Below are 22,238 nucleotides of genomic sequence, written 5' to 3'. Positions count from 1 at the left end.
CTTCGAGCATGCAGTACGTTTTATCTTCCCATAAAATGTTTAGAATAACATGTCCAAAGTACAACAAATGCACATAGCAGCTAAACATGCTGCTAAGCATCCCTCTGTACCAGAACTTCTGTTTTGTTGAACATACATAGGCTGCTGCTGATATCCTCCTTGTTGATATCCTCCCTGCTGAGGATATCCTCCTTGCTGATAATAACCACCTTGTTGAGGATATCCTCCCTGTTGATATCCACCATGTTGATATCCACCTTGCTGATATCCACCTTGTTGGTATCCACCTCCGTATCCTTGATTACTTCCTCCAAATCCTCTATTATCACCTGAATGAGTCGCATGATCAGAATGATTAGCGTAAGATGGCTCTGCCTGAGGAACATACCCCGATTGTGTTTTAGATCCACTGTTACTACTTGACCAATTGGGTGGAGCTCCAGTTGGAGGAGCATAGTTATCCCCGTAACCTGCTTTATTGGACATTTTATTTTTCTATTTGTTACCTAGTATTCAATTATATATAGACGATGATCTGTTGAGCCAGATCGATTGATTTCTTATAACAAGTTAAGAATCAATTATGAATATTTCGTCTTCTTGGCAAAGCTTTATACGAGTAGAAATCACATCGCCCAAGACAATAAACTGCATGACTGTATAAGCCCTTCGGGTTGGTCCTGTATATAGTGGATCGAATTTGATGCTGCAATCTCGGTTAACGAAGGAAGTTGTAAATATAGCATCGGCTACTGAAGGATAGTGGCTTGAAAATATATAACTATATATAAATCCCTATTTATATAATACTTGAAGTTTGCGAGTAAAACCAGGAAGAAAACGAAAAGGAGATGCTTTAAGATAATGAGAGAATTTTGGAATAAGGGGGGACGTCTAATGAAATCTACGGCAATACTGATATAAAGAAAGTATTAGTGGAAAGTCAGCCATAAGATGTATATTTTATGATTACTGAAGATCAGTATAAGTATGTAAAGTTCGGGTTTTTATCACCTGCAAGAGTCTGTTCCCTTTCTGTTTTGGCTTCAAATTTCTCTATATACGAAGTTGTCTTTCTCAACCTGTTGCCTCTCACAACTGTGAAAAGGTAAATTAACAGGATCAATATGGCAAAAGCGACTGCTGCCAATGATACAATTAATCCGGGTCTATAGACAGGTGCATCTTTTGACAAGAAGATATAGGTTGCAATGATACCTCCTATGTTACCAAAACCGATTTGGAAAGCAGTCCCCACGGATTTTCTAAGGTGTCCATGGAAATTTAATGAGGTCCAGCATACCAACAAGGGCATCGCAGTATATAAGCCAGAAGCAGCCAAGAAACATCCGCCATACCTCGCGTTAGGGTTATGAGTCTCGCCCAATATTAATGCTAAACCTACGATGGCTATCAAACAACAAAAAATGAAGAAGGGGAACCTCCTTCTAGTCTTATCGGAAATGAATGATACAATATTATTCAAGCCGAATGCTGCTAACCATGGGTAGATCGAATGCTGCTGCGCCTGAACGGCAGTGTAACCCATTTGGTTTATAATGGTGGCAGAAAAGTACGCATAACCATAAGACGGAATGATCAAGCCAAAGTAACCTAAAGCAGGCAACCAAATCATATAATCTTTGAAGCATTTTAAAACATCGGAAAATTTATTAACAATTTCGTATCCAGAAGTAGCGCCCGAGAGGATTTCCAACTTTTTCTTAATAAATTCTTTCTCGTTACTTTTTAAGAACCTACTTTCTTCAGGAAAGTCTGCAATAGTGAAAAACAAAATAATAGCACCTCCACATGTGATGATACCTTCGATAATGAAAATCCAAGACCAAGATGCGATACCATGTTTTCCATCTAAATCGTTAATTCTATAGGCCATAGCACCTGAGGCAGCTCCAGCCAAGCAAGTGACAGAGAAAAAAGCTGAAAATCTTCTTTGTGCTTCGGCCTTGGTGTAATACGTTGATAACAAGTAAAACAAACTTGGAAAAGTACTTGCCTCTGCCATACCGATGAGAAATCTGCATGCAGCAAGCCCACCAAAATCCTTAACAAATCCCATACCTATAGAAATGGCACCAAAAAGAAAGATACACGCACTCAACCATATGTGAGGACGTACAAACTTAATGGTATAATTAGTAAGGACTTCGAAGAAGACATATGGAACGAAGAATAATGTTAATGCAGTATTGTACTGGGTACCTGTCAAGTTCAAATCTTCAGCCAACCCGTAAAGGTTTGCGTTAGAAATATTGACTCTGTCTAAGAACGACAAAAAGTAAAGGAAACAAAATGGAGGAACGACGCATAAGTCTATTTTAAGCATCAATTTCTTATGGTTTATTCCATAGCTTTCCTTAAGTTGTTCGAACTGCTCATCTACTGGAACGGCTTCTACTTTCGAGGTCTGGCTCCCAGCATAACTATCGCTTTCCTCTTTTTCGGACATCGTAGTTTCTTTGTCTCTACTCATTTTCTGGTTTTTTTTTTTTTTGAACCACTAACTTCTGTCTTTAAGATATAACCTGATTTGAAATGACTCACAAACTGCAAAGTTTTCTAGGAACAAACTTAATCAAATCTGATCAAGTGTTTTGAGGAAGATGTTCAGATAAATGCAAATCGCTAGAAGAGCATGTATCAGACTGTGTGAATCGCTATGATGAAGTGAAAATTTTAACTACGGGGTAACTTATTTTTTATTCTTGTAGTACTGTTAAGTAAGGTTGTCTATCTGCCGAAGTTAACGCCGTCACCGGCTGATGGGCCGGCTGAAGTGTGTGCGGCTTCATATTCTAATATATGCACACTGAGTAGATTAATAGCAGCAATTAGAAGAGCATTAAGAGAAGCCTATAAACCTGATACAATAGTAGTACCTTGGGTATCAGAGAAATCAATTCTTTAAAGAATGATGTTTTTTTCAGACTGCTCCAAGTAAGAAGATCGACATTTAAATGCAAAATTCGGTACCGAACGAAATGTGGGGATCATGCCTGTCGGAGAACAGTGTAGTCTCTCCTCGCGACGAACCTCCCTTTACCGGCTTTCATCTTTTTAGATCCCGTGACATTTTCCGTGCTGACATTTTTCTCGGTATGGTATTTAACCTTCCTAATTGGGCGAATGAAGTAAATGTAGAGATACAACTGCTCCTCTAGGTCGTGTAATTTGTCAGAGGTCGGGTCTCCTTTTCGGTGGCTTTCTTTAATTATTCAATTTAGAAGAATAGCACAAGAAATAATAAGAGCTTTCCTTTATGCTCCTGCTAATCACAAGATCTATGTAGGCTAAATGTTACTCCATATCTTTTTTTTTAAAGAAAAAGACAACAACTGATAGATATTTTTGAGCACTTTTAAGTTGCACGTCTGATCCACGTGATGAGGGCTTCTCACACTCTCAACCAAATGTATTACCTTTGTGCTCATATTTTCTCACTTTGAGACACTCACCGTAGAAAATATCAGCATTTCGGACCTTTTGCCCTCGTCATACTCTCGGGAATCGATATCACATCCGAGCCAAAATTTTTCATTTTTTCATTGATGCTCTCACTCAATTTTAACGAACCCACTTAATAACACATTAATTCTTTTACCAAGACCCAACTCTCTTTGGTTTAAATCTTAGAAAAGGACAGAAATAGCAATAATGTCTGACGTTGAAGAACAATACGAGGAACAACAGCCAGTTGTCCAAGAAGAATTACAAGTTGTTGAGTTGGCTACTGCCATCCCACTTGAAATTCAAGCTGCTCAGCAAGAGATCAAGTTGTTTAACAAATGGTCTTTTGAAGACGTCGAAGTTAAAGATGTTTCCTTGGTTGACTACGTTCAAATCAGACAACCAATTTTTGTCTCTCACACTGCTGGTAGATACGCCTCAAAGAGATTCAGAAAGGCTCAATGTCCAATTGTTGAAAGATTGACTAACTCCTTGATGATGAACGGTAGAAATAACGGTAAGAAATTGAAGGCTGTTAGAATTGTCAAGCATGCTTTGGAAATAATCAATGTTTTGACTGAACAAAACCCAATCCAAGTTGTTGTTGATGCTATTGTTAACTCTGGACCAAGAGAAGACTCAACCAGAGTCGGTTCTTCTGGTACCGTTAGAAGACAAGCAGTTGATGTCTCCCCATTAAGAAGAGTTAACCAAGCTATTGCTTTGTTGACCATTGGTGCTAGAGAAGCATCTTTCAGAAACGTGAAGACCATCGCTGAATGTTTGGCTGAAGAATTAATTAATGCTGCAAAGGGCTCATCTACTTCTTACGCCATCAAGAAGAAGGATGAATTAGAAAGAGTTGCTAAGTCTAACCGTTAAGGTCATAGCTACATGTATATTTGCCTTCTTATTTCTAAAATCATTGTTTATAATATAAACGTTTAAAGAAATTTAAATTTATTTGTATGAATTAATCTTGATTTCAAACTCTAATTGGATAGAACGCCCTAACAAGAACGTTTAGTGCTGAGTTATTCAAGAGCACTTGATATCGCCCAACTCGCTCCTGCAATGTAGCTACTTCATCGTCTAATTCATGAATAGAAACACCATCTGTCTTTAGATAAGTATGCTGTTGTTCAAGTTCTTTCAATCTCGATTTTGCAGTTAGAAATCTTCTTTGGAAAGTCTTTCGTATTAGCCACTCTCTATTGACTAATAACAAAAGACTACATGCAAAAAAACAACACCCGGAGAATATTTGGGTGTTTAAGAATGGCTTACTAGTGTGCTTCCCTCGTATGCCTAAAGCAATCACTTCTGCTACCAAACAGAACAAACCGCCCGTAATATTAAGCCCGGACCAAGCTGCCGGTAATTTTTTAGGAGAATCAACGATATCCAGCGCCATAGGTTGACACATCAAGCTAGAAATACCAATTATGAATCCTAAGATTACTGCAAGAGCAGCTAAAGAACCGAATGTTGATGCATTGATCCAAAATGCCCATAATAAAATTGATATGGAAAGGCATATTCCAAGTGATAGATTGTTCCTCCCAACAGCATCGGCAATCGACCCAAGGACGGGTCTCCCAATTGTTTGACTTGCATTAAAAATTGCTACCAAATGAGACCCTTGATTAGCTGTCAATCCACACAGAGTGGCATAAGGAGAATATGAAAATAACATTAACACATATCCCAACAATCCCAACAGAAACCATGCACCTAAAATACATAAGGGATAACTATCCTTAAATATTTTAGGATCAAAAATAATACTAAATTTTTCTTTTATAAAACGAGATGTAAAGGTCTTCGATAATGGTTCCCTTGTATAATTTCTAGGTACTAAAAATGTAACAGAAGTTAATGCTGTAGCCAAAGTTATAAATCCACACGCCCTTAGGGCCCATCTTTGATCTCCGGTTATTTCGATTATTTTATTAAGAGACAAAGAGAATACCATACCTCCAAAACCTGCTCCAGAAACCATAATACCCATTGCTGTCGCCTTCTTTTCCCCAAACCAAGATGGCAATGATAAAGTGGCCGGTATGAAAATAAAACCGAATGAAAGACCAACCAATACTCCTTGAGTCAAATAGATTTGCCATAATTTAGTTGCAAAGGATGCTAACATATATCCTGCAACCTGAAGCACTATCGCAAAGTATCCTACAGCTCTAGGACCAAACACTTCGAAGCATACGGTATTCAATGGCGCCAATGACTGTGCAAAAAAAACAACAATTCCTCCTATTAATGCATAGTCATACTGGTTCGCACCTTCAAAGACGTTATTGGAAAGGTAGAAGTTCAAAAAAACACCGTATGAGGCATTAGCTCCCCATGTAGAAAATGCTGCTAGCATACCGCAGATTGCCATAAGCCAAGATCGAACAGTGACCACATCTTTTTCTTCAGATTCTCCTCCACCATTAGAATTATCGGAATTTTTTTCAATATCTTCAGCTACGTCAGAATCCTCACCACAGTTACTTCTTAACTCTATATCCAGTTCTGATACTATGCCACGCTCTCCACGTTTCTTGTAAGAATCATAATCTTCAGCATCCTGTCTGTGGTCATCCCTTATGCCACTGACAATTCGGGATATTTCCGACAAGTTTGTTCTAGTTCTGCTGATTTTTTCATCATCTAGTAATAATTGCGGCTCTACCGAGCCATCGATATCTATAGTATCTACGTTATCATATTTATCAGATTCATATCGGTCCAGCAGTATGCTCCCACAAAATTCTTTACCTGACATAAAGTTCTATCGAAGGCATCTGTTGTCAGCTCCGCACGAGTGCTTTTATATCTAGTCACATAATAGGATGACTAATTTGGTATAAGATCCCGACATATGTACGGCTTGTACACACTTCGATATCATTTATCACTGCAAAGAAACACTAAGAGGTTTAATGGTACAGAGCTTAGTGTCAACTGTAAGACAGCACTATGCGAAGTGAGAAATGAAGTAAGATCTGGGAGAATTGCTGGTGAAATCTGAGCAGCATAATGTATATCTCGAAGAAAACTAAGGTAATTCATTTAAATATCAGATAGAATGTGAAGCATTTCGTAAAAACAAACACTTACCATCATATTTAACAAAAGATTGATTTAAAATATCTTTGATTGGAGTTTAGTATTAGTTTTAGTATTAGTTTTAGTTTTAGGTCTAGAATAAGGTGGTATTTAAGGTTTAGTTAGTAGTATTCAAATGGAAACTAAATATAGAAAATGATTCACCAACATTTTATTGTTGATTATCATAAGTGACCTGATTTATCATCTGTAGATATTCCCGATAACTTTTTTGTTATCACTCATCTAGGACATCATGATATGACTAATCTTCTTCCAGCTTTCGCAATGATTTTTGACCGTCGGAACAGCACCCAAAAGTCCGAAGAACATAAATGTGAATGGAATGTATATGGAAAATAAAGAGAAGCCTTTGAAATATAAGTGTTTATACAATGATATCTGGGACAGCATTGATTGTACCTTGAGCGTGCTGTTATGCAGACTACTATCCTTTGAAGAGCTTCAATTCTTTTCAGCAAACATGTTCTTCGTGGGGGCTAGACCCATAAATTGAATGTTGCAACTTCTTATCGCTTCAAGGGTAGCTAATATTTAGCAGCTGACATTGAAAAGTGTGAGGAAGCATCAATCAGATCACAAACTCGTGAGAGTTTCGAAGTCCCAATCAAACATCTACTCTTGCTATGTATTTGCTTCTTGATTTAGTATTTTATCATAAAAATGGTACCTACAGCATATTTTCTGGCATTGGAAAGCTGGACTTTTACGCTATTGTCTAATTCGTTAACTTCTTGGAGCTGAGATCTGCCCGTTTGAAAAGTCAAATTCGCAGCCATATCTCGAAGAAGAATTACTCTATAATACTGTTATGTATTGCAAGAACATATGTAAGATATACTTTTTATACTGCTAATAGATTTATAAGTTATAAGAAGGAGAGAGAAATGATGGGTCTTAAGTTGTTGTGGATCAAACATACACTTTTTATCCTATTGTTTTTTAGTTCTATGATTTAATGAAATTGTAACAGCTAAAGACACTGGAAAAAAACAAAAAGGCCGGTATTCAGGCTGACATGCTTTTGGAAACAGACTTTTAGTGCAAATATATCTCTTTTTGTCTCATGAACCTTTTATATTGTCTTAATCTTCGTAACCTTCATTTCATAGTAAGATATTCAATTTTACGTGTTTTGCTCAATTAACGATAATCTCCGATCTCAAACTCCTAAGTAAATTCTTAAATAGTCATCAACATCTTTCTTTTATTGTGATACACTTATAACCAGATATCGTTCCAATCAAGGCTGATATAATAATATCTGTATTAGAGAATTCGGCTGTTTTTTTTTTTGGTTGTTTGAGCTTTCTCTCCTACTAGTGTAATATTTCGATGTCTGGTTCTTCAGATTTTTTGTCTAAAGGTATTGACCTCGTCCAGAAGGCAATAGATGCAGACACTGCAACTAGATATGAAGAAGCATATAAATTATACTACAATGGATTGGACTACTTGATGTTGGCTATAAAGTATGAAAAAAATCCAAAATCTAAAGAATTGATTAAGTCAAAGTTTACTGAATATTTGACAAGAGCAGAACAGCTAAAGGATCATCTTGAAAAACAAGAAAAGAAATCAAGCTCAGCTGAAAATTCTGCTTCTGGTGGCTCAACAAAGGCCAAAAATGAGGGCGGTGACGAAGATGATGCAGATACCAAAAAATTAAGGGGTGCTCTTGCAGGGGCAATTCTTTCTGAAAAGCCAAACGTTAAATGGGATGATATAGCGGGTCTTGATAGTGCTAAGGAAGCATTGAAGGAAGCAGTTATCTTACCGGTGAAGTTCCCACAATTATTTACGGGTAATCGTAAACCTACTTCAGGAATCTTATTATATGGTCCACCTGGTACTGGTAAGTCATATTTGGCTAAGGCAGTTGCAACAGAGGCCAACTCAACTTTTTTCTCTGTGTCATCATCAGATTTGGTTTCGAAATGGATGGGAGAATCTGAGAGATTGGTTAAACAGTTGTTTACAATGGCTCGTGAGAATAAACCTTCAATTATCTTTATTGATGAAGTTGATGCTCTTTGTGGACCAAGAGGCGAGGGGGAGAGTGAAGCTTCAAGGAGAATTAAAACGGAGTTATTGGTTCAAATGAATGGCGTAGGTAATGATTCAAATGGCGTGTTAGTCTTGGGTGCGACTAATATCCCTTGGCAATTAGATGCTGCAGTAAGGAGAAGGTTCGAAAGGAGAATATACATACCATTGCCTGATGTAGAAGCAAGAACCAGGATGTTCGAGCTAAATGTTGGTACAGTACCGTGTGAATGTAATTCTCATGATCTCAAGGTTTTAGCCGAAATGACTGATGGCTATTCTGGGCATGACATTGCCGTAGTTGTGAGAGATGCTTTGATGCAACCAATTCGTAAAATCCAACAAGCCACGCACTTCAAGCCTGTCATAGATGAAGACGGATCAGAGAAGTTGACGCCTTGCTCTCCTGGCGATCCTGATGCAAAAGAGTTAAACTGGCAAGATGTTGGCACAGATGAATTGATGGAGCCAAATTTGACAGTTAAAGATTTTATTAAATCGATTAAAAGTAATAGACCTACAGTTAACAGTGCTGATATTGAAAATCACATCAAGTTCACAGAAGATTTTGGCCAGGAAGGAAATTGATGGAAAGAACGAATTCAATTCTACATTTTATATATTACATTATTAATAATAACAATAGCAACAATACAGATAATAAGATAAGAATAGTAAAACCAGCTCTTTATCAAGCTCTGGAAGGAGATCTGTCTCTTTGACGTAACTTATCGGCAAATAAATCTTCTTCTTCTTCGTGATTTTCATACTTGCCATTCTTACGTTTCTTTAGTTTGTCTGCAAACAAGTCTTCCGAATCCCTTTCCCTTCCACGAGAATTGATCGAGTCTCTCTGTCTGTATTTATGCTTTCGGTAAGGTTTCCTCTCAGGTTCTCCATGTAAAAGATAGTAGCGGGAATATGCGCTAGCATTCTTTACCTTACGATCTGACTGGAACGACTGTCTAACAAATAGAACAACACTGGATTCGTCCTCGTCCATACCAGCACTTTCGTCATTTGCTCCTTTTTCTGTGGCCCTATTTGTTTCAATATCTCCTCCAAGCCTGTTGAGCAAATTTTGCTGTTTACGAAATTCTATGACTGGATTAAATGGCTTGGTTTCTCTTTCTTGAACAATATCGGCAATATAGGCTTGGTCATTGAATTTTGGCTCTGGAGCAGCAGTATTAGGGTTCGAGGATGTTATTGAAATCATTTTCAATGCTTTATAGCTGTCTTCGTGAGATTGAAACGCAATATTGACGGAAGAATCGTTGATCCATTGCACTTTAAAAGTAATTTGTTCGTCTAGAGGTAACTGCTCATAGACAAATTTCTTTATTACTTCACCTTCGCCTTCCAATATCTCTTCTTTCTCCTCAACAACATAATTGGTATAATAATCGATGAATGCCTTAATGTCTTCAGTCGATAAACTATCGACTCCACGTAAATGCAAAGCTTCTGGTCTTAATACTTCTGTTTGGTTATTAACCGTAACTTCAATCGCTTGCTCTATTAATCTTGCCTCTCTTTCTTTCTCATCGTCTAATGTCTTGGTCATTAGCCCACCATATGGAGCAGGCTCATCCATGTTTTCTTTATTGTAATTAATGAGAAAGAGAATAGTTTATCTTAATGGGAAGTTTTGATAAATTTCATCTCGCGAGTAAATCTACAAATGTTTGAAATATAGTCATTTCAAAGGAATCTTAGTATATTAGCTACTCTAAAAGACTTAATATCGCTCGGGTGAGCTTATTCTCTACTAATTATAGAACTGTTGCTCTGAATAATACTTTGCATCTATGATTATCAAAATTGTAATTTACATCACCACTCCTTATAATGCAATTGACCAACGATGGTTTCAATAGGTCAACTTTTCTCACTTCTGAGACATCTCTTCATCCTCCTTTTTGACCCCTGTAGTTGCCTCATCAGCTGCCTCAACATCCTTAGACACATCCTCTCGTATAAACAATACGTTATTGCACCTTATAAAGATTTCACCGATGAGCTCCTCCTTTCTTTCTCCATTATTATATATCACTTCATACGTTTCGTCTAATTGTAAATTCATATAATTATCTATTGATACGAGATTTCCTTTGTACTCTGTCTTATTCCATTTTAATCTGACTATTATGGGCTTGTCGATCAAAGTTTTCAAAAATGGTTTTGGATTAATGGGTTGGAACTAGTTTAGTTAGTATTGACTCTCTTTAATGTATCTTCGTTAATGAATGTGTAGCTACTTACGGTTGACATCCTTTATGCTTTTTGTCTCTTGTTGTGCCCTTTTTATAGATAATAACAACTCAAGAATTGAAAAAATGCGTCGCTTTGGCTAGAATACACAATATATCAAATACTATTAAAAAGAAAAAAACTAATTAGAGCAAAATGGGTCGAATGGGCCCAATTATAGCCATCAGTGTGGCTTTGAGATGGCTCCTACCTACAGTTTTGCCTAATATACCTTTTAATTTATCAACGACAGTTGAAGTTTGCACACCAATAAATTCATTTAAAACGTTGCAAGAAGCGTTTTACTACCTAAATCATGGTATAAACTTATATGATGGGGGAAATATTGCACATCCTCCATTGCTAGTCATGTTTTTGAATATATTTAACGATTTGCCAGAGCCTTTGGCTGGAATGACGTTTAATTTGATATACACGTTAGTTGATATAAACATTGCATACAATTTTATAGCATTGAACAAGTGGTATTGTCAACATAATAGTGAAAGAACTGGAAAGTCATTGAAAGGATATGATGACAGCTTGATCGCAAGTTTCTACTTGTTCAACCCACTCGTCATTCTTATCAATTTGTCACATTCAACTTTAGTGTTTGGGTTGTTCTTACTAAGTGTATCTTTGGTTCAGGCTACGAAATATTCCAACTTGGTTAGATCTATGATGGCTTTGTCTATCTCAGGGTATCTTTCATTGAACCTCAACTTCTTGATACTACCGATCCTCGGGTTGTACGTTGCAAACACCCGCAAAAGTTGGAAACTGGTATGTGTTACGGGAATCGCTTCGTACCTTATCACAACTTCTATACTACTTTGGTCCTCATATTTTGCCACATCCTCATGGTCATTTTTAAACCTGTGCTACGGAACGGTTATCAAATTCGACAAGATTTCACCAAATTTGGGTCTTTGGTGGTACATGTTCACGGAAATGTTTGACTTCTTTACGCCATTTTATCTTGGGGTATTCAATATCTTTTCAGTCATCTTTATCGCACCTTTTACCGTTAGGTTATTCGAATTCCAAAACAAAGATCATACGCTGGTATTAGGTGACTCTTTTCTAGCTGTCGTGCTTTCATACCTTTGGTTATCCTTCACAAAGTCATATTCCACCGTTGGTGATCTTGCTTTTGCACTTTCGCTCATACCTATTTTCAAAAGTACCTTTTTACAATATTGTCGCTTCATCTACATTACAGGACTCACCCTTCTCGTGTGTCTCTTGCTCACTCCAATTTTTTACTACTCTTGGATTGTCTTGGGCAATGGAAACTCAAACTTCTTTTACAGTCTTAATTTGATATGGGGAGCTGTTCATGCCTTGACTATGATCGACCAGATTTGGGCTCGTGTGACTTACGACTACATTCTTGATAATAATATCTCCGACGACAAGATACCAACCCTTAGATTGACCCAAATCTAGATTCCGGTGCTGTTTTGTCGTTGGTTCTATCAACACCTTAGATACGTGATCACGTGCTCGTTTTTCTGCCAATCAAACAAACGAGAATTTTTCTTTGAAAAAAGAATCTTATATACCAATTTAATCTAAGAGCGGTTGTTTAACAACAGGAGTTCATCGAACATAAGATCTATATAGTAAGAACATAATTAAAGATGTTGTCTCGTATTTCAACCCGTGCTTACAGCGGAGCAGCCCACGGCATCAAAATTAACGCTAAAGGAGGTAGTACTGAGTTATCATCATTGACACTTAGGGTTAATAATGCAGGGTCTAAGGAAGGTAAATCAGGAGTTGCCCACTTATTAGCCAAGCACAGTTTCTTGAACACGGAGCCTAAATCTGCATTGAGGTTTACAAGAGAAGCAGAATTGTTGGGTGCTCTGTTTTCGAGTAATGTTACCAGAGATGCGATTGTATTGAAAACTCAATTCTTGAAGGAAGACTTGCCATACTTTGTGGAAGCCTTGGGCAATGTTTTAACAAAGACCTCATTCAGACCTTACGAATTGCCAGAAATTGTTTTACCGGCTGCCAAGGAAGAATATGATGCTGCACACGCAGACAATGCCTTTACAGCCTTGGAGTCTTTACATGAATTGTCATTCAGAAAAGGCTTGGGTCACCCATTGTACTACGATGGGTCCTCGAATGTTACTGCTGATGATCTTCAGGAGTTTGCAGCAAAGGTTTACACTTCAGAGAACGTTTCCCTCCATGCGTTAGGTGTTGATCAAGACGATTTGTCCCTGTTCGTCGGTGAATCTGCCCTCTCCAGCTTACCTACAGGTTCAACGGCATCCCCTTCAGTTTCATTCCATGTTGGTAAAGAATCCAGAATTAGAGCTACCGGTAAATCTGCTGCTTTAATTGGTGTTCCAGTCAAGCCAGCAGATTTCGGTAAGTACGAAATTTTGTCTGCTGCAGTTGGTTCCGCGTTCTTACCAGGTGCCGAAACACCTCTTTCAAAAATTCCTGGTGCTACTTCACAATTATACAAGTATCAAGATGCTGGGTTATTTGTTGTGTCTGTTACCGGTTCTGCTTCAGATGTGACAAGTGGCATCAAAGCAGCTAAGAAGGTACTTCAAAGTGTCTCTTCAAGTTCCTTATCGGATGCCACCAAAGCTGCAAAGTTGGCTGTTGCCTTACAAAGTACTTACGATTCTATTGCCGATGTTCAAATTGGCTCATCATCTCCTGTCAAGTTCGATTCTTTCAACTATGTTGCCATTGGTAACGTTGATGTATTGCCATATGCTGATGAATTATAATCGATTCTAAGACATTAAATAACGAGAAAAGATAGAACGTATCTTTGTATATAATTACTGAGATATCACAACTGTGCATGTCAATCTTACATCATCAACGCTAATACTAAATTTCTCAATTTGTAGTTTCGGGATGAGCTTCGAGGATATAAACTAAAAAAATGATTCTAAAAACCCGCCTTTTATATTTGAATTAATTCATATAGAATTTGTTTCGTCAAGTTAAACGAGTTTAACCAATTTACTCGGTTGTAGTTCTGGCTTTTATACTCCAAATATGGTTCTTTGGCAGTCGTTGATAGAGTAGTGCGATTTGGCGATTTCTTTATTTTTCATCGATTTTTCAGTTACGATGCCCACCTATCAACTATATTACTACTTAAGGTGTGGGACGCTAGAAACTGGAATCGCAACCTGAAACATGTCGGACGTGGAAGATAATGCCTTTAATGAAGATGTTGAGCACTATGATGACTTTGATGGGCCGGACCAATTTTCTGACGAAGAGTTCAACGAGCCCGAACAAGATGTTAATGGGAATGGCGATGTAGAAATGAAAACAGAAGATGGTAAGACTATAATCAATGGAGGCTATGGGCCTGATCAAGGTAAACCCAGACAAAGAACTGCGAAAGAGTTATCCATTCCAAAAGAGAGAAGAACTACTACTCCATACATGACCAAATATGAAAGAGCAAGAATTTTAGGAACAAGGGCATTACAGATTTCCTTGAATGCGCCCGTATTAGTGGACATTGAAGGTGAAACTGATCCATTACAAATCGCTATGAAAGAGCTAGCTCAGAGAAAGATACCTTTGGTCATTCGTAGATATTTGCCTGATGGTTCCTACGAAGATTGGGGATGTGATGAATTGATTATCGATCACTAACTCCTCAGCTTTTCTTTTGTTCCCTTTATCTTCCTACTTCCTTTTTGAAATGAATACTTTTATTTATAGCGTCTCGCGTCTCGTTCAGCTACAGAAAAGAATTCTTAATTCTAGATCATGGATAATTAACACCATACATTGTACTTTAATTGCATCAAATATACGACATCGAGTTCGAACTTTAGTCTATGTAGGCAGCAAGCCACTGGTTAGCATTCAATACTTTCTTACCATCTGACTGCTCTTTAACAAATCCTTTGACGAGATTCTCAAATGCAGTTCTTGATAACCTGTGATCACCAGAGCCTATCTCACCAAGCTGAACAGAACAACATGCTTCTTTCAACTTCTCAACATCTATAAGCAAATCTTGTGAATCATTATGTTCGCCTTCGTCAGCAAATGCCTTAAGCGAGTTATAGATCGTAAACCGGTCATTAAATTTCAGAAGCTCTTTTGCCATAGTATTCAGAAACTGAGTAAAGTTGATTCCTTCTTTCCCATCTGCTCCTGCGTCTCTAAGCATCTTACTTATATCTGCATTACTGGGAACCTTCATGTCCAAATTCTTATACAATCGAGTCAAATCTGACTTTGTTATGGTGGAGTCTCTAGAGTCTCCATCGATGAGTGTAAAAGCATTCCGCAACTGAGATTTCTGATTATCTGAAAGCGAATTAAGAGCCAGCATTCAGTAAGTTCTTTACGTGAGGGTTCCTTGAATCCTTTTGTTATGGAAGACAAACTTAGATCAATTAAGTCTAAAATAAAGTAAAACAAGTGTAATCATAACGCGAAAATACTTTAGATCAATATAATAAAATATAGTAAACACTGGATACGACGAGCGATACCTAAAAAGTATAGGGTTAAATATCTTCATTAGAAGTCAGGATCACATCAATTAAGTGGTCTAAACTATATATATTGCATTGGACTGCTGTTTTTTTTGAATGGAGTCGGGGAATCTTTATAACCAGCCCGTGGTGATAGATAATGGATCAGGTAATTTGAAAGCAGGATTTGCAGGTGAAGAAAAGCCTAAAACATATGGTTCTTCTATAGTCGGAAGACCTAAATATCAAAAGATCATGGCAGGCTTAATGAAAGGTGAAAATTCAGAGAGAGCGAAAGATGGTATATTTATGGGTAATTATGCACAGCAGAATAGAGGTTTATTAAAGCTCAATTATCCAATTGAGCATGGAATAGTAAAGGATTGGGATGATATGGAAAGGCTATGGTACCATCTATATACCCAAGAGTTGAATATCAATCCTGAGGAGCATCCTTTGCTCATTACTGAAGCACCATTAAATCCCAGACTGAATAGAGAGAAAATGTGTCAGATTTTGTTTGAGCTGTTTAATATACCTTGCGTATATGTGTCGATCCAAGCTGTATTGTCACTCTATGCTTCGGGTCGTACAACTGGAGTCGTAATAGATAGTGGTGATGGTGTCAGTCATGTGGTTCCCGTCTATGAAGGTTTTTCGTTGCCTACTTCGATCAGAAGAATGGATGTCGCTGGTAGAGATATAACGGAAAATTTAGCATTCAACTTAAGAAAAATGACAGGAGTAAATCTACTGAGTAGTTCAGAGTTTGAGATCGTTAGGATGATCAAAGAAAAGGTGTGCTTTATTTCCAAAGATCCAATTAAAGATGAAAAGTTATATTCTTCCCATTTTTATATGGGGTCACAAGAATCTGATTTGAATGCCACTTATAGATTACCAGATGGTCATGAGATAAATATGGGAGCAGAAAGATTTCGGTCAACTGAAATCTTGTTCGATCCACAAATAATTGGAGATGAATCTCCGGGTTTGCATGAATTGGCCTCCATATCAATATCTAAGACAGATTTGGATCTAAGATCCACCTTGTATCAGAATATAATACTCTCGGGAGGTAATACGCTATTAAAAAATTTCGGAGATCGAATGCTTAATGAGTTAAGGGCATTACAACAACAGCAACAGCTGAGCAATTCGATATGGTCCAAAATAAACAGTGCATCGTACAATATGAATATGAAGGTCAAAATTTATGCTCCTCCGGAAAGAAAGTATTCTACTTGGATTGGTGGCTCAATTTTGGCTGGTTTATCAACATTTAAAAAGATGTGGGTTACTAGTGAAGAATACACGGAAAATCCTGATATAGTACACAAAAAATGTATGTAATACCCACTATACACAATTGACTAATTAATTTAACGAACTTCATTAAATGCAATAATATCTATCGCCAAAATCACCCAACCCCGGAACAATATATTTATTTTCATCCAATTTTTCATCAATTCCCCCTGTAATGACTTTTACATCCGGATATTTATCTTGAAATGCCTTGATGCCTTCAGGAGCTGCCAACAAATTTAAAAATAAGATTCTTTCCATTTTTACGCCTCTTGATAATAACACCTCCACGGCCATCATGGCACTACCTCCAGTTGCTAACATTGGGTCCAATAAGAACACATAACGGTCACTAATGTCTTCGGGCAACTTCTCGTAGAATAACTTAGGCATTGCAGTTTCTTCATCTCTCTGAATAAGAATTTTTCCAATTCTTACAGATCTACAACAATCTCTGAGACCCATCTCCATTGATTCTCCAGCCCTTACGATAGAAACTCCGCAAATCTTTCCAAGAAATTTGACACCATTGTATTTATTCCCTCCATGGCACTCTATCACAGCTTCCTCGACTGGCAATTGGTTGAGTCCCTCTTCAACGAGAAGCCTAATAATTCTATCAGCATAAAAGACAAAATCTCCTCTTTTAGTATTCTTATCTCGAATTATAGAATACAATCCTATGATCTGGTTTGTTTGTGGTAGTAATATCACGTTCTTGCTCACTTCATGTGAAACAGACATGTCTTCAGTATAGATATACGTTCCTTTAAAAAGCTTTGCTGATGGAGATAATCAAGCTCGAAATTTTTTTTTTATTTTTTAAATCCCTAACACCTAAAGCTTTAACACTATTTTTCAGCATTTACTCTCTACAAATTATACTTTATACCGTGTAGCATTACATAACTAAAGAATGGAAGCTAATTGTTTTCCTGTCAATTACGGCGCTAAGAATAACCATATGCAATTAGTAATTTTCTGCCTTTCTGATCTCATCCCTCTCATCTTCCTTCTCGTTCTATATTACAAAGTATATGTAGAATTGAAGGTCTACTGAGGTGGAATGAATGGGTTGTCTATGATCTCGCTGCCATTAACAGGAGATATAGTTAACAAAGATGTGCACCTCACTACCACTAATCCCAAGTCTCTGGTCTCTTTTGTAAGCACATTATCATCTTCTGGGTCTATATTCAGTTAGTATTCATGAAATCGAATCAAAAAGCAGCATTCGGTTGCATGCTCTTATTGTCTACTTACCTCTTAATGTCTCTTGTACATTTCCCAAAACCATGTTCATTAACTGATCAAATCCTTTTAAAACACCAGTGACCTGTCTTCCTCCGATAAACTTTACTCTAATCTCTTGGTTTTTGTATTTGTTTAGATCTAGAATAGCTTCTCTCTTTGGTCCCTCCTGTTTTGGAAGAGATGAATTATTATTATGTCTCCTTCTATTACCTTGTCTCTGCTGCCGTTAGTCTCTATTTAATCCCAGAGTTCAGCTTTTCCTTAAGCCCATTATCACACCTCAACAACATGTTTCCACGATACTTACGTTTTCAGTCATTATTTATACAAAGCTTCACTTTAAAGAGAGTTTAATGATTTTAAAGATATTTTCTTACTTGAGAACCATTTCTTCGAGATTCAATACATAAGTCTCACAAAGTCTACCGAATTGAATATGGTCATATAGAGATTTGAAGAAACGAGGCTTTAATCCGATATATGAGCTACGACTATGGAAGGGTATAGAATAGTCGCCCTCCAATGAAATAAGCAATTCTAAGGGTGATATCAGCTTTGAGTTCTTAGATCCTATTCCAGTTTGAAGGTTTAAGTCTCAAGAGAGAATAAGTCTACGTAACGTTTGATTTTGTATTCTTCGCTGTTTGCCATACCGTGTATCAAGTAAAATAGCAGCCCAATGCCTCACCTATACTATTGATGGGGCATTATTATTATTCTGTTCCAAAGAGATTCTTGTATAAAAGATAGTGGACTCTTGAACTGCTGCGTTTGTGCAGTCTATTCAAATAAATAAACAAATCAACTAAGTTTTGACGTTTAATCATCACAATCAAAGCTTTCACACTCATTCAAGGTATGAGCGATATACAAGTGTACGTGACGTCTTCATTGACGTCTTCTGAGAGAAGGATATCCCCTCAGTGGGACTTGCATTATTTGAAACAAAAAATCGAACTTGTGACTGGGATTCAACCTCAATTTCAAACTATCCAATACTATCCAGCGGCTTCAAATGACTGTAGATTACTCATAGACGCTAAAGATTTTAATGAAGTCTTGGATCAATCAACAAGGGTTTCTGAGCTAGGACTCTCTCCTTATGGTCGTCTTCACATTATTGATACTGATCCTGATTCTGATTTAAAAGATTTGGATAATAGTAATGAAGAGATACCAGAATTCACAATTTCAGAGGAGGAGTATGCCAAGAGAGGAGATTCTGTATTAAATTGGAAACAAAAGAATCAACTTGGTAGGTTTGATCCTGCTTACAATCAAGAGAGGGCAAACGCTTTAGAGAGAGACATAAAGATATCATCTGAAATGAATACAGGCGATAGGTGCAGAATAATAAATATACAAGGAGAAAGAAGAGGTACGATAAGATATCTTGGTAAAATTGAGATGTTGGACGAAGGAGAAAGTATTTGGGTGGGAATTGAATTTGACGAACCACTTGGCCGTAATGACGGTCTGATCAATGGTCATCGTCTATTCCAGTGTAAGCAGAAACATGGTAGCTTCGTTAAGCCTAAGCAGGTTGAAGTTGGTGACTTTCCTGAACTAGACCCATTTAGTGATGACGATGAATTATGATTATATATTGGAGGTGACTGCACTTTTCAATACAATTAAAATGACGTCTTTGAACAAACTTAAAGAGCAATATGTGAGCATATATGACATACACACGTTATAATGGTCCCATTGTCATTGTCTATCGTATCGTTGGTTGGTATTAATAGAATTTACCTCTTTACGTATATTGTAACGGTGCTATTAGCAGTCGTGCCCGGCTGTTCATTTCTGATCGAGACGGTCCATCTGTGTAAGTAAGCTAAATTTTTTGATTTCCATTCTATAATCATAACATATCCATAAGGTTTTCTGATTGGGCCAGATATGTTTGAATTTCTTTTCGAATATGTCGATAAGGATACGATACTCAAGTACATTCGTTTGCTCGCTATCGTTGGGTTCTATTTGATATTTCGCCATCACTACTCTACATGGGCAAAAACGAAACAAATTAAGAGGGATCTCGAGAATGATAAAAGGGAAAAGGAAGAAGCTGCCGGAAAGGATGAGGAAGAACAAGCGAAGGAAGAATCGATTAAGGAGCAAGCTTCTTCGTTCGGTTGGGGTAAAAAGACTAGAAAAAATGTTAAGCTCCAACAAAGTATATTGGAGGAAGAATTGAATGAATTAAGGCAAAGGCAACAATCTTCGTATGATGCAGCTGAAGACCATGACATAGAAGATTTGTTGGAGGATTAGTACCATGAAAAGAATTCGATTCTATTAATTGGGTATTGTTTTCCTTATATACTTGGACAGGTCATGTCTGTTTTTTATGTAAATACTTTCACTTTATTGTTATTATTTTGATAGCTCGTCGAAGCTCTAAGTCCCCTTGGCTCTGAAATCTCTGTTAGCGTCCTAAATATATCTTTGTTGGCTATTTGCCGTTGGTTCCTCTAAATAAAAATATATAATCAATCACGTGACTAATGAGATGAAGTCCCATCGCTAAGTCATTTTGGATATGATTTTTTTCATTGAAGTGAAAAGCTAACGAAGCTTACCATTTTAAGGCTATTTTGGAGACATATTGTAGCATAGATATTGCTAGCGACATAAAGATGGCAAGTGATCCGTTTTTGTCAGATCCTTCTAGAAAAAGGAGGAAATCTGATAAGGTCACCAGCACCGCAAAAAAGTCGAGCAGATCTGCCTTCCATGAGACTCCCAGGAACAACCGTGAGCAGGAATATGATGATGAGATATCTAGTCATGATAGTGATTCAGAAGCCGAATTAGTCTCTGATTCAGAAGAAAAGGCATTGTCATCTGATGAAGAGTTTGCTGACGAAAGTGCAGCTGACAGAAGAAGAAGGTTAGCTAAGCAATACTTGGAAAACATAAAAAACGAAGAACTTGGTGAAAGTAACGATGAGTTCTTTGATGCACAGGACATTGATAATGATATAATAGCAAGAAGATTGCAAACAGATGTAGCTGAAGAAAAGGGATATATCTACAAGTTTATTGGTGATAGAATTTCTTCACAGATCGACGATGTTGCTGTTAAAACAACTAGAATCGGTCTGAAAAATCTTACTGCGATAGCAGTTAGATACCCTTATCTCTACACAACTTCGAAGGATATCGAATTAATTAAGTGGAATATTAGCGTCGATAAGAGGGCCCCACAACGTCTAAGACATACTAAAGGTGGTTTCAAGCACTTCGAGTTGAAGAGTAATCCGAGCTTGAATCATCATTGTGATCAGATTAATTGTGTTGCTGCTTCCCCTGATGGTCAATATATAGTAACAGGAGGAAATGACTCTAGGTTAATTATTTGGTCATCTGAAAACCTTGCATGTTTAAAAGTATTAGAAACTAGAGCGCCCGTGAACTCGATAGCATTTAGACGAAACACCGATCAGTTGTTTGCTGCATGTGCTGACCTTAAAGTCAAAACATTTTCGATTAACCAGTTTTGTCAGCTTGAGGTCTTATATGGACATCAGGATAATATTTCTGATATAACGTCATTGTCTAGAGAAACATGTGTTTCTGTTGGTTCTAGAGATAAGACTGCGATGTTTTGGAAGATTGCTGAAGAATCTCGTTTAACATTTCGTGGGGGTGACTCCAGTGAAGGTAAAAGGAAGTCAAGAAAGAATGATGATGCTCAGGGTGACACAGATAATGAACCATTTTTTTTCGAGGGATCAATAGATGTCGTTTCGATGAATGACGAGACACATTTTGTAACAGGTTCAGATAATGGAAATCTTTCTCTTTGGTCATTGTCGAAAAAGAAACCCTTATTCACTCATAGAATTTCACATGGTTTAAAAGACAGATTGCTTCCTAAGAAAGCAAGTGCAGAATCGGCTCCGAAAATAGCAGAACTTCAAATACCTGAACCACAACCATACTGGATTACTGCTACTCATGCGATACCTTTTAGTGATATATTTGTGACGGGTTCCTATAACGGATCCGTCAAACTTTGGAAAATTGACAAAGAAGGTTTAAGGTCCTTTAGTCTTATCGGAGAAATAAATGATGTTAAAGGATGTGTTGTGGGCATCGAAAGCGTGGAAATTCCAGAAAGCAAAAAATTGGTCATATACGTCTTGACTAGTAAGGAGCACAAATTTGGTAGATGGCTAAATAAGATAGATGGTGCTAGGAACGCCTTGATAAGTTTTGCATTCGACACCTAAAGTGTACAGTTAAGATATTATACATTTTAAATATTATAATGTAAATTCA

The 22,238-nt window shown here is 37.3% G+C and overlaps 16 protein-coding genes across 16 annotated transcripts; 9 read left to right on the top strand and 7 right to left on the bottom strand.

Annotated features, from left to right (window-relative positions):
• Window positions 1–39: 39 nt before the first annotated feature.
• PRCAT00002248001 (uncharacterized protein) lies at window positions 40–486 on the bottom strand (the record flags this gene model as incomplete). Its single annotated transcript, XM_062952093.1, has 1 exon — window positions 40–486. The coding sequence occupies one exon, from the start codon at window positions 484–486 to the stop codon at window positions 40–42; it is 447 nt and encodes a 148-aa protein (XP_062809030.1).
• A 493-nt stretch (window positions 487–979) lies between these two features.
• On the bottom strand, window positions 980–2,494 carry TNA1 (Tna1p; the record flags this gene model as incomplete). The annotated part of the gene is made up of 1 exon (XM_062952092.1): window positions 980–2,494. The coding sequence occupies one exon, from the start codon at window positions 2,492–2,494 to the stop codon at window positions 980–982; it is 1,515 nt and encodes a 504-aa protein (XP_062809029.1).
• Window positions 2,495–3,675: 1,181 nt separating this feature from the next.
• RPS5 (40S ribosomal protein uS7) lies at window positions 3,676–4,350 on the top strand (the record flags this gene model as incomplete). Its single annotated transcript, XM_062952091.1, has 1 exon — window positions 3,676–4,350. The coding sequence occupies one exon, from the start codon at window positions 3,676–3,678 to the stop codon at window positions 4,348–4,350; it is 675 nt and encodes a 224-aa protein (XP_062809028.1).
• Window positions 4,351–4,453: 103 nt separating this feature from the next.
• Window positions 4,454–6,250, bottom strand: PRCAT00002245001 (uncharacterized protein; the record flags this gene model as incomplete). The annotated part of the gene is made up of 1 exon (XM_062952090.1): window positions 4,454–6,250. One exon carries the CDS (start codon window positions 6,248–6,250, stop codon window positions 4,454–4,456), a length of 1,797 nt encoding a protein of 598 aa, XP_062809027.1.
• Window positions 6,251–7,929: 1,679 nt separating this feature from the next.
• VPS4 (AAA family ATPase) lies at window positions 7,930–9,228 on the top strand (the record flags this gene model as incomplete). Its single annotated transcript, XM_062952089.1, has 1 exon — window positions 7,930–9,228. One exon carries the CDS (start codon window positions 7,930–7,932, stop codon window positions 9,226–9,228), a length of 1,299 nt encoding a protein of 432 aa, XP_062809026.1.
• Window positions 9,229–9,331: 103 nt separating this feature from the next.
• Window positions 9,332–10,237, bottom strand: PRCAT00002243001 (uncharacterized protein; the record flags this gene model as incomplete). The annotated part of the gene is made up of 1 exon (XM_062952087.1): window positions 9,332–10,237. One exon carries the CDS (start codon window positions 10,235–10,237, stop codon window positions 9,332–9,334), a length of 906 nt encoding a protein of 301 aa, XP_062809025.1.
• Window positions 10,238–10,531: 294 nt separating this feature from the next.
• PRCAT00002242001 (mRNA splicing protein) lies at window positions 10,532–10,914 on the bottom strand (the record flags this gene model as incomplete). The annotated part of the gene is made up of 2 exons (XM_062952086.1): window positions 10,532–10,843; window positions 10,906–10,914. 2 exons carry the CDS (start codon window positions 10,912–10,914, stop codon window positions 10,532–10,534), a joined length of 321 nt encoding a protein of 106 aa, XP_062809024.1.
• A 135-nt stretch (window positions 10,915–11,049) lies between these two features.
• On the top strand, window positions 11,050–12,342 carry PRCAT00002241001 (GPI-anchor transamidase subunit; the record flags this gene model as incomplete). Its single annotated transcript, XM_062952085.1, has 1 exon — window positions 11,050–12,342. The coding sequence occupies one exon, from the start codon at window positions 11,050–11,052 to the stop codon at window positions 12,340–12,342; it is 1,293 nt and encodes a 430-aa protein (XP_062809023.1).
• A 194-nt stretch (window positions 12,343–12,536) lies between these two features.
• Window positions 12,537–13,655, top strand: QCR2 (ubiquinol--cytochrome-c reductase subunit 2; the record flags this gene model as incomplete). Its single annotated transcript, XM_062952084.1, has 1 exon — window positions 12,537–13,655. One exon carries the CDS (start codon window positions 12,537–12,539, stop codon window positions 13,653–13,655), a length of 1,119 nt encoding a protein of 372 aa, XP_062809022.1.
• Window positions 13,656–14,076: 421 nt separating this feature from the next.
• RPO26 (DNA-directed RNA polymerase core subunit) lies at window positions 14,077–14,547 on the top strand (the record flags this gene model as incomplete). The annotated part of the gene is made up of 1 exon (XM_062952083.1): window positions 14,077–14,547. The coding sequence occupies one exon, from the start codon at window positions 14,077–14,079 to the stop codon at window positions 14,545–14,547; it is 471 nt and encodes a 156-aa protein (XP_062809021.1).
• A 181-nt stretch (window positions 14,548–14,728) lies between these two features.
• PRCAT00002238001 (uncharacterized protein) lies at window positions 14,729–15,238 on the bottom strand (the record flags this gene model as incomplete). Its single annotated transcript, XM_062952082.1, has 1 exon — window positions 14,729–15,238. The coding sequence occupies one exon, from the start codon at window positions 15,236–15,238 to the stop codon at window positions 14,729–14,731; it is 510 nt and encodes a 169-aa protein (XP_062809020.1).
• Window positions 15,239–15,500: 262 nt separating this feature from the next.
• ARP1 (actin-related protein 1) lies at window positions 15,501–16,736 on the top strand (the record flags this gene model as incomplete). Its single annotated transcript, XM_062952081.1, has 1 exon — window positions 15,501–16,736. One exon carries the CDS (start codon window positions 15,501–15,503, stop codon window positions 16,734–16,736), a length of 1,236 nt encoding a protein of 411 aa, XP_062809019.1.
• A 42-nt stretch (window positions 16,737–16,778) lies between these two features.
• On the bottom strand, window positions 16,779–17,435 carry FUR1 (uracil phosphoribosyltransferase; the record flags this gene model as incomplete). Its single annotated transcript, XM_062952080.1, has 1 exon — window positions 16,779–17,435. One exon carries the CDS (start codon window positions 17,433–17,435, stop codon window positions 16,779–16,781), a length of 657 nt encoding a protein of 218 aa, XP_062809018.1.
• Window positions 17,436–18,803: 1,368 nt separating this feature from the next.
• Window positions 18,804–19,544, top strand: PRCAT00002234001 (uncharacterized protein; the record flags this gene model as incomplete). The annotated part of the gene is made up of 1 exon (XM_062952079.1): window positions 18,804–19,544. One exon carries the CDS (start codon window positions 18,804–18,806, stop codon window positions 19,542–19,544), a length of 741 nt encoding a protein of 246 aa, XP_062809017.1.
• A 306-nt stretch (window positions 19,545–19,850) lies between these two features.
• Window positions 19,851–20,225, top strand: PRCAT00002233001 (uncharacterized protein; the record flags this gene model as incomplete). The annotated part of the gene is made up of 1 exon (XM_062952078.1): window positions 19,851–20,225. The coding sequence occupies one exon, from the start codon at window positions 19,851–19,853 to the stop codon at window positions 20,223–20,225; it is 375 nt and encodes a 124-aa protein (XP_062809016.1).
• Window positions 20,226–20,590: 365 nt separating this feature from the next.
• Window positions 20,591–22,189, top strand: RRP9 (Rrp9p; the record flags this gene model as incomplete). The annotated part of the gene is made up of 1 exon (XM_062952076.1): window positions 20,591–22,189. One exon carries the CDS (start codon window positions 20,591–20,593, stop codon window positions 22,187–22,189), a length of 1,599 nt encoding a protein of 532 aa, XP_062809015.1.
• Window positions 22,190–22,238: the final 49 nt, after the last annotated feature.

This window comes from Priceomyces carsonii (genome assembly GCF_900007245.1).
Source record: "Priceomyces carsonii strain CBS4050 genome assembly, scaffold: Debaryomyces_carsonii_scaffold_2, whole genome shotgun sequence".
Taxonomy (NCBI): Eukaryota; Fungi; Ascomycota; class Pichiomycetes; order Serinales; family Debaryomycetaceae; genus Priceomyces; species Priceomyces carsonii.
The sequence above is the reverse complement of the archived record's forward strand: the minus strand, read 5'-3'. Positions and strand labels throughout refer to the sequence as shown.